We start from the raw sequence: 15,456 nt of genomic DNA, 5'->3' as shown, positions 1-15,456 counted from the left end.
AAATCCAAAATAGGTAATATTAAATATTGTTTAAAGTGATTGTTTTATGAAACATTTATTATAATACTTCTTTCTCACTAGCTTTTATTATTACTAATTATTATTATTCTCTAACTGATAATCTCTCAGTAACTTAACATGACTACCTCTTCACATGTGTTCCTCTGTAATTCTATAACAATCAATTTTTATTTACAACTATAGCAACATTCATTTTACCCCGCCTCTCAACTACTATTATTTGAGGATAAAAACTACACATTACACCTCTGTAACTCAGTCCCCATTGTTACTTTCAGAATATGGCTATTAAGTTATTATTATCTATCTATCTATCGAGAGAGAGAGAGAGAGAGAGAGAGAGAGAGAGAGAGAGAGAGAGAGAGAACGCGCACGCCAGGGTCCACAACGTCCAAAAAGGACCAAAGGGATGACAGAACGCCAGGCTGCATGCACAGCAGTCTCAGGTGGGCGGGGACTGGCGAGCTGGCTGAACTGCTGACCTCTGAGAGAGAGAGGCGGGCTGATCAGCAGCTGCTGTGGCTGCTTGTGAGGCCTGAAGAGAGAAGCAGGGGCTGATCCGTAGCCTCTGTGACAGCAGTGGATCAGCCCTTGTCTTTCTCTCTCCCCCGGACCTCCCAAGATGCCGTGCCTCTCTCTTTCCAAGAGGTCAGCAGTTCAGCCCACTCGCCAGTAGCTTGAGGCAGCTCCGCCTCTCTGATCAGGCCTGGAGATAAGCCCAAGACGTTGACTGGCATAAGAACCGGCAAATCAGAACCAAATCTGGTTGAACTGTGAAGGCAGAACCTAAGGTGAGGGTTGAGGAGGAGTTTTAAGGGCAACAACTGGTGTAAGGTGTAAGAAAGCGGTTCAATTTTTTAATGACCGGTTTGGCAGTATAGTGCATATGGCTGGCTATCAGTCCAGATTTAGGGATTATGTATTTTTGTCTGCCAAGAGCACCTCCTCCTTCTGAAAAAAGGCTCCCCCCACCCAATTTAAGCAATCCTATCCTTTATAATCTATCTATACTAATAAAAGGGTAATATGCTAATTAGACCGGGTCAACCAGCCATCATCCAGACGTCCAACTTGCTTCGGACAAAGCCATGGTGGTTGGGGCCAAGGTAGAGGCAGTTAGGGGCGATCAGGCTGGCAGGGGAGGGCAGTTGGGGGCGAGATCAGGCCGGCAGGAATTAGAGGCAATCAGGCTGCAAGGGAGGGCAATTGGGGGCAACCAGGTCGGCAGGGGAGGGCAGTTGGGGGCAAGATCACACCTGCAGGGGAGGGCACTTGGGGGCAAGATCAGGCCAATAGGGGAGGGCAGTTGGGAGTGAGATCAGGCTGGCAAGGGAGGGCAGTTAGGAGAGATCAGGCAGGCAGGCAGAGAGGTTAGGAGCAATCAGGCCAGCAGGTGAGAGCAGTTAAGGATGAGATCAGGCCGGCAGGGGAGGGCAGTTGGGGGCAACCAGACTGGCAAAGGAAGGCAGTTAGGGGTGATCAGGCAGGCAGATAGAGGGGTTAGGCAGGCAGGCAGAGACAGAGGCAATCAGGCAGGCAGGCAGGTGAGCAGTTATGAGCCAGTGGTCGCAGATTGAGAGAGGGATGTTCAACTTCCCATTTAGGCCCAATCCCCAAAAAGAACATATTAATAACTGGCAGTCTGACATCCCTCAAGGGGTCCCCGATTGTAGAGGATGCAGGTTGGGCTCAGGGACTCCCTCCTCCCATGCACAAATTTCGTGCACCAGGCCACTAGTGGAATTATAATAAATCAAAGACTGTTACTTAAGTACTAATCAAAGAAATCATACATTTAATAGTTTAATAAAAATATGTCCAGTTTGGTTGAATACTTCTTCTCTGAGAGAAGATGGTAAAAATGCAAATGATTAAGTCGATTCTTGTTACAAAACCCTGCCAAACAAATCGAAGTGCAGAGACACATTTAAATACATACTCACTTGTGGGATCTGCGTGCTTTTCCCACATCCTGTTTCTCCAACAATCACCACTGTTTGATAGTTTTCTATCAAGTATAATATATGATTTCTAAGCTGAAAAAATAGAAGCATACATTGTAAAGAGCCATGCATTTTCTCAAAAGACCTAAACAAAGCCATTTAAACATTATGAAATGAGATGTTCACTGCAGGAAAGTAAATTTTTAAAAGAACTATCAAAATCTATTTCCAACTCTTAGGTACTGTTGGTGTCAGTATAAGCTAATACAATTCCAGTTGAGTATAAAAAGTTATCAAATATATAACGCACACACATTAACTCCACATTATAGGTAAGGAAACAGAAGCTCAGACAGTAAAGCAAGATCACACAGCACACAATGACGTGTGGGTTTGAACTCCGCAGTCCAGACTTAAACTGTGACCCTCAATGGTGAGGAAGCAACAGTGAATCTACAAGCTCATCTCCTGAGGGTCAAACTGTTTTACATTCACACATACTGGATGAGGTTAATCACCTGAGAAAGAAACCCAGAGACTGTCAGTATGTGACTAAAATGTTTTGGGTCACAACCAACTTAGCTACCCAGCCAGGGCCAAAAGGCTTATTTCTTTGATGCAATAATAATTCATATGAGAAAATAGGATTAAGACAATAGAAAATGGGTAAAGGATATAAACTAATAGCTCACAGAAAAGGGAGTTCAAATGATTGGTAAAGTTATGAAAAATATGTGAACCCATTCATAATAAAAGGAATCACAAAGAAAAAAAATATTTGGGCCCATGTAAACTCTGATGAAATAGCCACTTGGCTAAATTAAGAAGGCTGCCATTTTATATCCATTGGAAAAAGAACATATTAATAAAAGAGGAATTAGCCTGGCAGGTGTGGCTCAGTAGTTGAGCGTCAACCCATGAACAGAAGCTCACGGTTGGATTCCCAGTCAGGGCACATGCCCAGGTTTCAGGCTCCATCCCCAGTAAGGGGCATGCAGTAGGCAGCCAATGATTCTCTGTCATCGTTGATGTTTCTAGCCCTCTCTCCATCTCCCTTTCTATCTCTGAAATCAACAAAAACATTTAAAAAATATTTATGTGATAAATAAAAGAAGAATGATTAGCAGTCTAGACAGCAGAAATCCCTACATGTAAGAACTTGGCAGCTTTCACCCAGCACTGTACAGGTGAAGGAGTCAGGGGTGCTGGGGGCCACACCACTTGTGTCACTGCAGAGGCATTGTGTGAGACAGGTATAGTTCATCATCCTACATCAGGGGATATATGGAAAAAATATCCCTCAAATGGACTTTGGCTCTAAGCTCCTTCCCAACTACAATATGGCTTCCCACATGGACTTGGCAACAGGGAGAAAGTGTGTCCATGGACTGGGCCCATCTGTACTGAAGAACTATGACTCACTATAAACAGACATATTCTGAATTCTAATTTATACTGTGGTCTCTTGTGAGATGACAAGATACTAATGAAATCAACTTTCTGAATGTGCACAGGGTGTACAATAAACACACCAAAATTCTGTCACTGTCTCAGTGGGAGTTAACCTCTTAAACAGAAACCACCTCATATTCCCAGTTAATCGTGTTTAAAGAAATAGCCTTTAAAAAGAAAGCCCAAAATTGACTATATGTTGGTAATCTGTTGAAGTTGGATGCATATAAGTTCACTGTGCTATTTTCTCTATTTTTCTGTATGTTTGAATTTATCCATAATTGAAAGCAAATAATAGAGTCCTAGCTAGTTTGGCTCAGTGGATAGAGCATCAATCTGCAGACTGAAGAGTCCCAGGTTCGATTCCAGACTGAAGGGCACATGCAGAGGTTATGAGCTTGTTTCCCCCCTACCCTACCCCCTGCCGCCAGTAGGGGGCATACAGGAGGCAGCCAGTCAAAGATTCTCTCTCATCATTGATGTTTCTCTCTCTTTATCCCTATCCCTTCTTCTCTAAAATCAATAAAAATAAAAAAATTTTAAAGCAAAGAGGAGGAAAAAAAATCATTCCATTTCTTTCAGTTTTTAATATGAAAAATCTAACTGAAACATAATCTTAAGGACTTGCCAGATTTAGAAGGTTAACTAACACACATATTTTGAAAAGGTAAATCTCTTCAGAGAAGGGTGTCTCTGAGTTCCTTGTGTTCTAAAGAATCATTAAGAGTAAGAGGACACTATACACGTCAGTGCCAAGTATAAAGTTCTTGCAGACAGCTTCAGGTCTGCAGACTGAACATGCTTATTCAATGTACCTTGAACACTGGCAGCTTCTGCCTCTGCTGCTCTATGGAAAGGGCAGCATAGGGATTGTAAACAACGGTGGTTGCAGAGTTTTCAGCTAAACTTTGTCTCTCTTCAGAGATGCTGACCCCTGGTCCCTCTGTACCTGTAACAGAAAAAAATGTTCAGATTCCCTGATACAGTGAACAGAAAAAATGTGCAAAAGTTATAAATTCAAAGACTAAGTATGCAACAGAAGCAATGCATTTGATCTCAAACTACTAAGCGATATTAAACTTTAATTTCAGGAAAGCATCTCAAAAAGTACCTATGAAAATACAAAGCTTCATTCTAAAAACAAAGGAGATACAATCCCAGTGGGCTCCAAAATGGCCACACACAACTGTATATTACAGAAGACAATGCTTTTCATTCAGGCCTCCATGTCCGTATTATTACCCAGCACTTAATAAAAGTGACAGAAACCCAATGGGAATTAGCTGAGGCAAAGGATGAGTCCTTTTACTGTAAGACGGCAGCAAGGTTCAGGGACGACAGGAACCAGGGACTCACACGCTGCCTGGGCTTCCTCCTCCTCTCACCTCTGCACCTCTCAACAAGTCCTCTCAGTCTCTTAGGGTGGCTCCTCTTTAGGAGCTAAAATCAAGGCTGCTGACAGTGCTGGAGCTCAGGCTCACAGTGCTTCACCAATCATTCATTCACTCACCCAACAGGGATGAAGTGCAAGAGATACTGCATGAACATTGGGGAGGCAGGCCCTACCCTCGCGCAGTGCACTTGCTTCTTCTATTCTTCCTGATAGAACACAGTGCATGAATGCTAGGGGAGGCTCTTTTTCTCCCAGCGTAGGTCCAATGCCCAGCCCAGTCCAAACAACCAACATCAGTGGAGTGTGATGCAATAAATGGTAGATTCCATTTGAATCACAGAACTGAAAAGGTTGAATGGGAAGTGCTATTTTAAGAAACCACATACTACACAACAGCTTCTTAGTAAGAATAATGACAACCTGGTCCTCGGGATGGTGAAGAAGAAGGAAGCTATATACTATCATGAAAAAAATGTTCATGGATTTTCAGCCTGAAAAGAAAACTAACTGCCTTAGGAGGAGACTTTCACGATCACTGCCCTAACTTTTTTTCTTCTTCTATAACTTCTCATGACCATTTATTTGTGTGGCCCGAGGACAGGAGTAAGAGTAATAAGTAAATGGCACAGGGTTCAGAATTCAACTCAACATAAGGAAGACAGTGGAAGATATTTCTAAAAGTTAGAGCTATTCAACCTCAGGACATGGTACCTTTGTGAATCAGTAAAAACCCTCCCTAGGAGTTCAAACACTTGCTGCACAGCCTTCTTTTGGGATAATTACCCAGAGCTATTATCTCGCAGGACCTGAACTCAGAATCTGTGATGATATGTGAAAGTACCAAATTCAAAGCTGTTGTCAGTTAATATCAAGCATGTCTCCTTCTTACAAAAGACGTCATGCAGCCAAACCTGGACTCATATGTAAATCCCCTTGCTTATCAACCTGCCATCCACCAATGCCTGCCTTCTTTGGTCTCTCCCTGCCTCAGCTATGGGGCCAGTGTCAGATTCACCCAACAGACTGCAACCCAACATTGCTGTGTTGTTTTTGCCAAAATATTGACCTTTTTTCAACGAGTTAAAAGATAAGATAGGAACTGGAACAAAGTCTAGGCTCAAAAAAAGGTGTCCTTTTTTCTCTTGTTATACATGATAATATTGTCATCACTACATCTTAATAATTTCTGGAAACCTTCACCCAAGAAAACCATTGCTAATAATACCTTATCCTCATCAGCTCTGTTTATGTTCTGGATTCCCTCCTTTTCAAAACACATTTTTAAACCTAAACATCTAGAACATTTTAGCATTGTTCCTGAAATGTCTCTTCCTTCTTTCCACACCAAGGTTTAATCTCCGAGGTGTCTCCTTCACTACCTCACCTCTCCTGGTCCGCCTCAGCATAATATTCTGTTATGAGATCTTTTATAAGAACAGCTGTTGTCAATCAATACCAAGCATGTCTGCTCCTTACAAAAGACTTCATTCAGCCAAACCAGGACTGCTTCCCCCTTCTGTACATCCCACGGCCCATTCTGGTTGCCTATGGATGTTTTTCCCTTGGGAAAATTCTCTATGCTTATGTGAGTAACAAGTTTGTAATTCTGGCAAACCACAAATGCCTTCATTTTCCCACTTGTAAATAAGGATGAAAGTAGCACTCCCCTCCGCCTACCAATCCAACATTCCCTCTCACACAGTTTTTTATTTTGAATGGTGATCCATTAGTGCACTATGAGATTAATGTAGTGGATCAATACTAGCATTTTGTAATAATGAACTAGAAATAGAATAAAAAGTTGTACTGCTGAAATCAGTGGAGAAATCTTTAAAAAATACTGATGCTTGGTTCCTAACCCTCCTGACTTCTGATTTATTGCCATATGACAGAACAGCAAAATATGTATTGCCAAGTATGAGAGAACAGCAAAATATTTAAAAGCTTCTCAAGTGATTCAACTACACTGCAAAATTTGAGAACCACTTACCTGATCACCTAATCCAGAAATGAGTCATTACTGACTTTACCATGCCCTCCAACTGCCTCTAAAAGTCTCTCCAATAAGGTTCCTCCTCTCTGCTCCCATGCCAAAATTAAGGCTTTTAATATTCTTCCTCAATTTTAGTAGTACCTTCTCTTAAGGGTGCCCCTGACTCTAATTTCCACCCCCAACCATTCTGCACAACACTGCCAAAGTTATATTTCTAAAATAAGCCTGATCACCCAGAAGGAATGGCTCAGTGGAACACTGGGAGATCACCGTTCAATTCCCAGTCAGAGCACATATCCAGGTTGTGGGCTCCATCGTCAGTGCGGGGCGTGCAGGAGGCAGCTGATCAATGATTCGCTCTCATCATTGATATTTTTATCTCTCTCTCCCTCTCCTTTCATCTCTGAAATCAATAAAAAATATATTTAAAATAAACCTGATCTTGTCATCCCTTGCTTAAAAGCAATGAAATCCAAATTCTTTAACTTGCATGAGAGCTCTCACAGTGAGGCCCGTCTTTCTAGCTTCATCTTCTGCTATACCCCAAAATACAGGGTGGAGGAAAAGGTTTACAGTTGTAAGTATGGGAAACAGAGTTTATTCTTATGTTATTTACCATTGTATTACTTTCCATATGAACCACTGTAAAGCTACTTTTGCCTCACCCTATTTACCCTACCACATAACACTATCACACTACTCAATTATTTGGGGTTTTTTGGGTCATAGTTGAGGCATGCATCCCACTTTGCCTTTGTTCATGTTGCACCCTTTGCCTAGAGCTCCATTCTCCTACCTCTCTATGGAACAAAACCTTATCTGTGCTTCAGTGTCCACCTCAAAAATATCACTCTTCATGAAATATTTCTCATCCCCATATTCAATCATTCCCTCTCCTATATACTTCCATCTATAAAGGGTAATATGCTAATTAGACTGGATAGACTGGACGTCTTCCAGACGTCCTTCCAGACAAAGCCACGGTGGCGGGGGCTGAGGCAGAGACCGTTAGGGGCAATCAGGCTGGCAGGGGAGAGCAGTTAGGGGCAATCAGGAAGGCAGGGGAGCAGTTAGAGGATAACAGACAAGCAGGCAGAGGTGGTTAGGGGCGATCAGGCAAGCAGGCAGAGGCAGTTAGAGGTGATCAAGTAGGCAGACAGGTGAACAGTTAGAATCCAGTGGTCCCGGATTGAAGAGAGTGCAGCCCAAGCTAAGGGACCCCTGCCCTGTGTATGAATTTCATGAACCTTTCCTCTAGTATAATTATAATGGTTAATATGTGTCCAGTGCTAACAGCTTTACATGTACTCTCATTTAATCTTCAATGCCCAACTTACAGATAAGGTAAATGAAACTTTCAGCACTTAAGTGACTTTGTCAAGTCCCCAAGTTACTAAATGGTAGTCAAGGATGGGCTGTACTGCTTGATTCAAGCACCCATTTTCCTTAAGACCACCTATTTGTACCTCCTTTTAAAATCTCTTCTAAAGGGTACCCAACTTCATAGTATAATTGAGAGAATAAACCTTGAGAGCAAAGCAGAGCCCTGGTCTCCCAGTTGTCTCCTGGACAATAAGTATATTGGTGTTCAATAAGTATATTCTCAATGAATAAACTAAATAATGAAATAAAACTCTTAAGAGTAATCAATCCCATGTTCTTTAACTAAAACAATATACTGGTCTGATTTTCAATAGTTCATTCAGGCCTTTATTATACTTAACACTTTGACCTATTATTAAATACTGATTATGTCTCAGCTTTACCATTTCTCTTTTACTCTCCTCCATATGAATAGAGGGTATCTCATTACTTAATGGGAGCTTAGTTTTGGCCGCAAATAAGACTCAGGATGGATAACTGGCTGATGACTTGAAATGCTGAAACATAAAACTGTTAAGTGACAAACTACAGATTTTAAAAAAAGAATTAGCACATCCCTTATATGGGTTTATCTCCCACATCACTTATATGCCTGGTCAGAATTTCAGGGATCCACTCTAAAATGCCCTTTAAAAGCTTTCCTTGTAGTACCTTCTCCGTCTCATTTCATTTCCGCTGCAACATACTTTGCACACATCCAGACCTGCAGAGGTGCAAGCGGTGGGAACACGAAACCTGATTTTCACTAGAAATTGACGGAAGGGGAGGAACTAATGCATCTAGCAGGGTCTCGCATGTATACATCCCGTAAAATCCTGATGGGAAAATTAAAACAGCCCAAGCAGAGCATTTTGGGGCTGAGATTCGTGGTAACCTGCAAGAAGGGAAGTGCGTGGCAGCCAACATGAAAAAGAGTTCCCTCTCTGGCAGACACTCGGAGTGGACAAGAACGACCCTAAAACAAAGTAAGGCACTTTCCCTTTCCATGAGCACTCCCTCTCTGCCAGACCACGCGTGGTGCTCGTCATTCAAGCCCGCAAGATGCTATTACTCTGCCTGTTTCACAGGTAGGAGCTGAGGCTCCGATCAAAGGCACTGGGCTGCGAGGGGCAGAGCGGAAAATTCGAACACAGGCAGCCTGGCTCCCTCACCTGGGCTCCTGAGCCCTGAGCGGCACCGCCGGTCCGGCCAGAGCAGCCCCGGGGCAGGAACAGGAGCCCCGGGGCAGGAACAGGAGCCCCGGGGCAGGAACAGGAGCCCCGGGGCAGGAACAGGAGCCCCGGGGCAGGAACAGGAGCCCCGGGGCAGGAACAGGAGCCCCGGGGCAGGAACAGGGCACGCGTGGGCGCTTAGCCTTTCCCCATCCCGCCAGTTGGGCAAGAAGACGGGCATCAGGAGGGAGGTCAGCGAGGCCCGGAGGAGAGGCTGAGAGACTGACTCCAACAAGGTCACAGGGGATGTCTGCCCAGGCGGGGAGCGGACCCCCGAACCCCGTTACTCAGGACCCCTGTGGGCGCCGGAGCCCGCAGAGCCGACCAGCGCTGGCCAGCCCGCGAGGCCAGACCTGCAAGCGGGTCCGCAGGCCCCAGGACACCGGCCGCGGGGCCAAGACCGACATCAGGCCGCCGCCCCTGCCCAGCATCCCGCTCAGAGCCTTACCGGGCCGCCAGAACTTCACCGGCCCCACGGGCGCAGCCATGCTGGGGTGAAAGGTGACGGGAGGCTCCGCCCCGCCGCCCCTTCAGCCGCGCGCCGGCCGAGCCGGGGGCGTGGCCCGCGAGGAGGCCGGGCTCACGTGGTGGCACGGCCACGCCCCCGCCCTCTGTACCACGTGACCTGATGCTGGACACACCCCCGCGAGCATCCTGGCCCCGCCCCCAAGCCCACGTGATCCGCAATGCGCTCCGCACCCGCGGGGAGTAGGGCGCGCTTCTGTGCTCGGTGCAGCTTTGCGGGTCCCTGTGCCAAGTGCCCGGGTTCGGGGCACGGCGTGGCCTGGGTGGCCGCCGGTCGCCTCCGAGGACGAGCTTTGGGAAGGGACCCCTGGCACGCAGTGGGCACGGAGACCGGGTAGTTGACTGCTAAAGACTGATTATGTCTCAGCTTTACCATTTCTCTTTTACTCTCCTCCGTATTTTCAGGTCGAAGGATAGTAACTACGTTGTGTGTGTGCTGGTTCAGTTCATTTTTATTGGGCGCCCCGGATACTGCAGTTTTTTTAATTCCCTACTCTCGTGGAGCTTTTGTTCCGTGGAGGCAAACGTGAATAGGAAATACATGCTTTGGTAAACAGGAGTGTTTATTACTACTATTGGTACACAAAACAATGGGAAACCGTGTGGAAGGAGGTCTACAGGAGCCTTGAGAGGAATGCTGAAAAACGGGGGGAAAGGGGGGGAATGGTTTGTAATAAGAGAGTTAGAAATGGGTAGAACAGTTGGGCTAGGTAGACACTAGACCAGTGTCTCCTACAATTTGACTGCTCATATGCTTCATGTTTGTTAAAAATACAGATATTAGCCCTGGCCTGCTTGGCTCAGTGGATAGAGCGTCAGCCTGCGGACTGAAGGGTCCCAGGTTCGTTTCGGGGGTCAAGGGCACATGCCTGGGTTGTGGGCTTGGTCTCCAGTGGGGGGCGTGCAGGAGGCAGCTGATCAATGATTCTCATCATTGATGTTTCTCTCTCCTCCCTTCCTCTCTCTCCTTTTCTCCCTTCCTCTCTAACATCAATAAAGAAATATTAAAAAAAAAAAATACAGATATTAGCCCCCAATCCATTCTTGAGTCAGAATCTTCAGGGGCAGAGGCCTCGAATCCTGCATTTTAAGAAGCCCCACAGATAATTCTTTTGAAACAACAATTTTGAGAAAGAGTTCACTAATCCAAAGGAGACGTAATGAGAACCTATAAATTCAAGTACAGGAACTATTTTATGGGTAGGCAACTAGTTGAAAGGAAGTGTGAGGCTTCAGATCATACGCATTTTTAGAGCTGTGAAGAAAATTCTGCACTCTTTCAGAGAAATTACATAGTCATGGAAAGATCAAGGGTTGGAAACATGTAGACATGATTTGAAATCCTAACTTTGCCATTTCCTAGTTCCTATCTGTCATATTTTAAAAGGTTGTATTAAATGAGCTAACATGTAAAGTACCTAACAATGTAAGACCTAGCATGTGTCCAAGTTCAATGTTAGCTCTCCTTAACTCAAATAGAGCAAATTCACCAGGAGGGGAAAAAACTAAATTTACATGCATACATTCATTTTCCAAATATCTTATTTCCATAATAATAATAAAAATAGGATTCAATAACTGATAATCCCTCTGCCTAGAATTCTCCATACAGCCTTTAAAAATATCCTCATAATGGTCAGCTCTAAGAAGACTTTTCTAAACTCACTATCCGGCTTCAGTATGCCCTCTCTGTATGCTCAGACCTGTATGGTCACTTTCGTGATGAACTTGTTAATATCCAAGTATTACACTGCAAGCTTCTTGAGGACAAGGACCATGTCACATTCATATTCCTAGCCCAGGAACAAAGTGCCTATTAAGTAATGTATATGTGAGCACCATTCATTATACTTATTTCTAGTTCTTCATAACATTGATCCTTGTTTTATTTTACTAAAGGACTGAGTACAGAAAACAGAGTTTATTTATGAACACAAGGGAAATACAATGCATGCCACTTTTATTATTTCTGTATTTTACAAATTACTCATATGGTTTCTATAAAGAAGTCTCATTTATAGAGAGACCATAAAACTAGAAGAGACTTTAGTCAACATCTAATCTAGGACAGCATGTCCTATTCCCCAGCATGTCATCAGTTTGGCTCAAATAAAATCTTATAATTTTTTTAAAAATCTAAATACACTGTTTTATACAAAACAAAACTGAGGCTCATGGAGGTTAAAAGGACTTGGTCAGAATCAATGAGTTAATTTTGCACCAGAACTGAAACTAGAACTTAGGCTAATTTCCAGGCCAGTGTTTTTTTTTCAACCACCTGGACCATTTAAAGCCATCAGAGCTTAGCTCTCCTGGGTGTGAATTAATTTGTCTGTCCCAGAAAATTCTCAAAGCCCAACTGCCCTTCATGGGTTATTTGCTTACAGATGTCTATTGGAGAAAACACCTAAGTCATAACATGATGTTGATGGTTTAATTTCCTGTCAAAAACTAGGGATGGTCTCAGTAGACTATCTTATCCTTCCTAAGCAACTATTTTCAGAAAGAATGGCCTAAAATCACAACTCTAAAATGAAAACCTTCATGTCTTGAGATGACAATCAGAATCTATTTAGTTCATTGCCAACAATTTCATGAAAGTTTGATCATTTTGTCACATAAAGGTTATATTTTGCAACTTCTGAATGATAGGTTTTCTAGAAAGATGCTCCTCAAAATCATGTTTCATGGTACATAAGTTTTTCTGTGCCTATGGTAACTGGTACTTCCTGCCTTAAACTATATCCTGTCCAACATCCTGGCCATGTTTAGGAGGCAGATTTAGCACTTTTCATCTTGGTACCATTTAAGGCTTTTATGTAACAAGTGTTATTCTCACTTAAGCAAAAATGGCTCATATAAAGCTCAAGACTAGTTCTGATTTGAGACACAGCTGCATTTGTGATCATATCATTCTCTCTTCACTGACCCAGGTGTCATGCGATAACTAGATGGCCAGGTCAGTTTAGACACCACATCCTCTCAGCATCAAGCTTCTTTCCAAAAGTACCTGGCCATGTATCCATCCTTGATTCAGTTACAAAAGCCAACAGCTATGATGTGCTGCCTAGGTTACCCAATCTACCTCAAGTCAGGTGTGGTCAGCTTCACCAGAACCATATGGACTAACAGTTGGGAACAGAATGCTTCCTCAGAGATAAATCTGAGGGTGAGAGGATGAGAGGGCAAATGAAAGAATGAAGTAAAAAAATAAATAAAAATGTTCATAACACCACCTATGTAGTCATGTGCTAGAACTCTTGGCTTCCTAAGAAAAATTCTAATTTCCCTTGAGTCTACTTCATCAAGCCACATCAGAGAGAGCTACCTCCCAGCCTGAAGAGGTTGTCCTTTGTAGAATTGCTTTTACAGAATTGTACTATACTGGAATTTTCCACTGAGTCTGAGGTGCAGCCCTCTGAAACTTGTAACATATGTAAACCTGCCTGGTTTGTTGGCTTGCACACAAGAATCAAGTTCACACATGTAGTAACATAAGTGTTTACTTAGCTCCAAGGATTCGGGTCCAGAGATCCACTAAGGAAGTAGACTCAGCCAGTGGGGGAGCCTGTCACGTTGGCCTGAGGAACATGGATGTCTATGAGTTTGATGAGCTGGGGCGGGTCTCCTAAGGTTGGTCTGGAGCTTTCTAGATAGAATGACTCTATGTTTTATTATTCAATCGGGGACACTTGAAAATGAAATGGGGTGTTCACAGGAATGAACTGTAATTCTGCCAGGCAAACGGGGGCATATTTCCAGATGGCACCGGTGAACCTACTGAATAATGTAATAATGTTAATATTGCTCATCAGAACATATTCAACATAAGGCACACGTTCCATGCTCACTTCGTCTAAATACATCTAATTTCTAGGTGTGGACAACTGCCCTTGGGGAGGTTAGTGTTGGAGCACACCCAGATCTGTCATTGTGCTTATTATCAGAATGCTTAACTATCATTTTGATAAGAGGACACTTGTGAGAAATTCTTACCTGATGTTAGTACTGAGGATTGTTCTTCCTATACCTGGATTTTAATCTTAGAAATGAGAGATATTATGAATGGTAGATCCAGCCAGGGTTCTCTTTCTGCCCTGGCCACTGAGAAGCTTCCTGCTCAAAGTAAGTGTGTTCGTCACTGGGGCACACACCTGTACCCTCATTCCTGACTCCAGTTTGTATTCCCCACCCTTGGGTTTTTCATGTAGAGGCAGGAGATAAATGCTTCTCTCTCTCCCCTCTTCCTCTCTCTAAAAACCAATAAAAACGTACAGTATTAAAAACAAACAAAGAGGCTGACGCTCAGGTCCCACCCGGTGCTCAGGTCACGGCTAGCAGGACAGACAGGGGGATGACAGCCGTGATAGAAGCAGGATTAGGAGGCCCAGGCCGCCCAGGACCCTGAAAGATCTGAGGAATCCACCTCCTTGGACAGGGCTCATAACCACCATTGTTGCCCCCCAACCCTCCACCACACACATACACACAGAGGCCTGTGTGTGCACCCAGCCCAGCTATGGCCCTGGTCAGCATCAATGAACTGCCTGAGAACATTCACATACGTGCCTGCCTGTCAGCTGGTATTGGACTGCTGCCCTGTCTGCAGCCTCTGGTGTGACCTCATGACCTTGTGACCCTCTGGAAACACAGGAGTCTACATGAGGACTTCATCACTGAGGACTGTGATGAGCCTGTGTCTGACTGGAACATTTTTTACTTTTTGTGCAACCTCCGCAGGAACCTCCTACACAACCCATGTGCTGAAAAGGGTATGAGATCCTGGCAAATCGACTACAATGGGGGGACCACTGGAAGATGGAGAGCTTACCTGGAGGTCATGGGCAAGATTTTCCTGACTCCAAAGTCAGAAAGTATTTCGTCACATTCTTTGGATTATGCCTCAAGTCCCAGATGGTAGACCTCAAAGCTGAGGGCTACTGGGAGGAACTAATGGACATAATCCAACCTGACATTGTGGTGAAGGACTGGTTCTCCCCCAAAGCAGACTGTGGCTGCACCTACAACATCTGAGTACAGCTGGTCTCAGCCAACTACATCCTCTTGGCCTCCTCCGAGCCCCCACCTGTGACCATCCAGCAGTGGAACAATGCTCAGTGGACAGAGGTCTCTCACACCTTCTCAGGTTACCCTCCAGGCGTCCGCCACATCCTCTTCCAGCATGGGGGCAGACACCCAGTTCTGGGCAGGCTGGTATGGGCCCCGTGTCACAAGCAGCAGCAGCCCTAAGACGACCAGGAACCCAATGGCCTTCACAACTCAGCCCAAGACCATGCAGGGGCAGGGGAAAGGGCAGGCGCAGGGATGAGAACGGGAACGGGAACCAGAACAAGAATGGGGATGGGATGAGGGCTTTAATAACCTGGACCCTTCTGACAGTCTGGATCTGATAAACTTCCACCTGTCCTCTGTCCGAACCAACCAGTGCTAAAGGTCTCCTCCAGGCAAGAGAGGAGCCTGTGGTGGGCAGGGAGGTCCTTGCCCCGGGACCTCCTGCCACAGTTCTAACCTTGG

General features: G+C 44.5%; 1 protein-coding gene and 1 pseudogene across 2 annotated transcripts in view; one reads left to right on the top strand and one right to left on the bottom strand.

The window, feature by feature from the left end:
- DHX35 (DEAH-box helicase 35) overlaps positions 1 to 9,954 on the bottom strand; it is a 57,400-nt gene extending 47,446 nt beyond the window's left edge. Inside the window, exons 1-3 of the mRNA XM_084887365.1 lie at positions 9,845 to 9,954; positions 4,232 to 4,365; positions 1,965 to 2,057 (exon numbers count right to left, since the gene is read on the bottom strand). Coding sequence (XP_084743491.1) covers positions 1,965 to 2,057; positions 4,232 to 4,365; positions 9,845 to 9,884 — 267 coding nt within the window. The 5' untranslated portion in view covers positions 9,885 to 9,954. The remainder of the gene's footprint in view (positions 1 to 1,964; positions 2,058 to 4,231; positions 4,366 to 9,844) is intronic.
- Positions 9,955 to 13,957: 4,003 nt separating this feature from the next.
- Positions 13,958 to 15,250, top strand: LOC311625138 (F-box only protein 6-like; annotated as a pseudogene). The gene has a single exon. The product of its transcript is annotated as an F-box only protein 6-like (transcript).
- Positions 15,251 to 15,456: the final 206 nt, after the last annotated feature.

Source organism: Pipistrellus hanaki, assembly GCF_964339955.1.
Source record: "Pipistrellus hanaki genome assembly, chromosome: 6".
NCBI classification, from domain to species: domain Eukaryota; kingdom Metazoa; phylum Chordata; class Mammalia; order Chiroptera; family Vespertilionidae; genus Pipistrellus; species Pipistrellus hanaki.
This window is presented reverse-complemented; position numbering and strand designations above follow the sequence as displayed.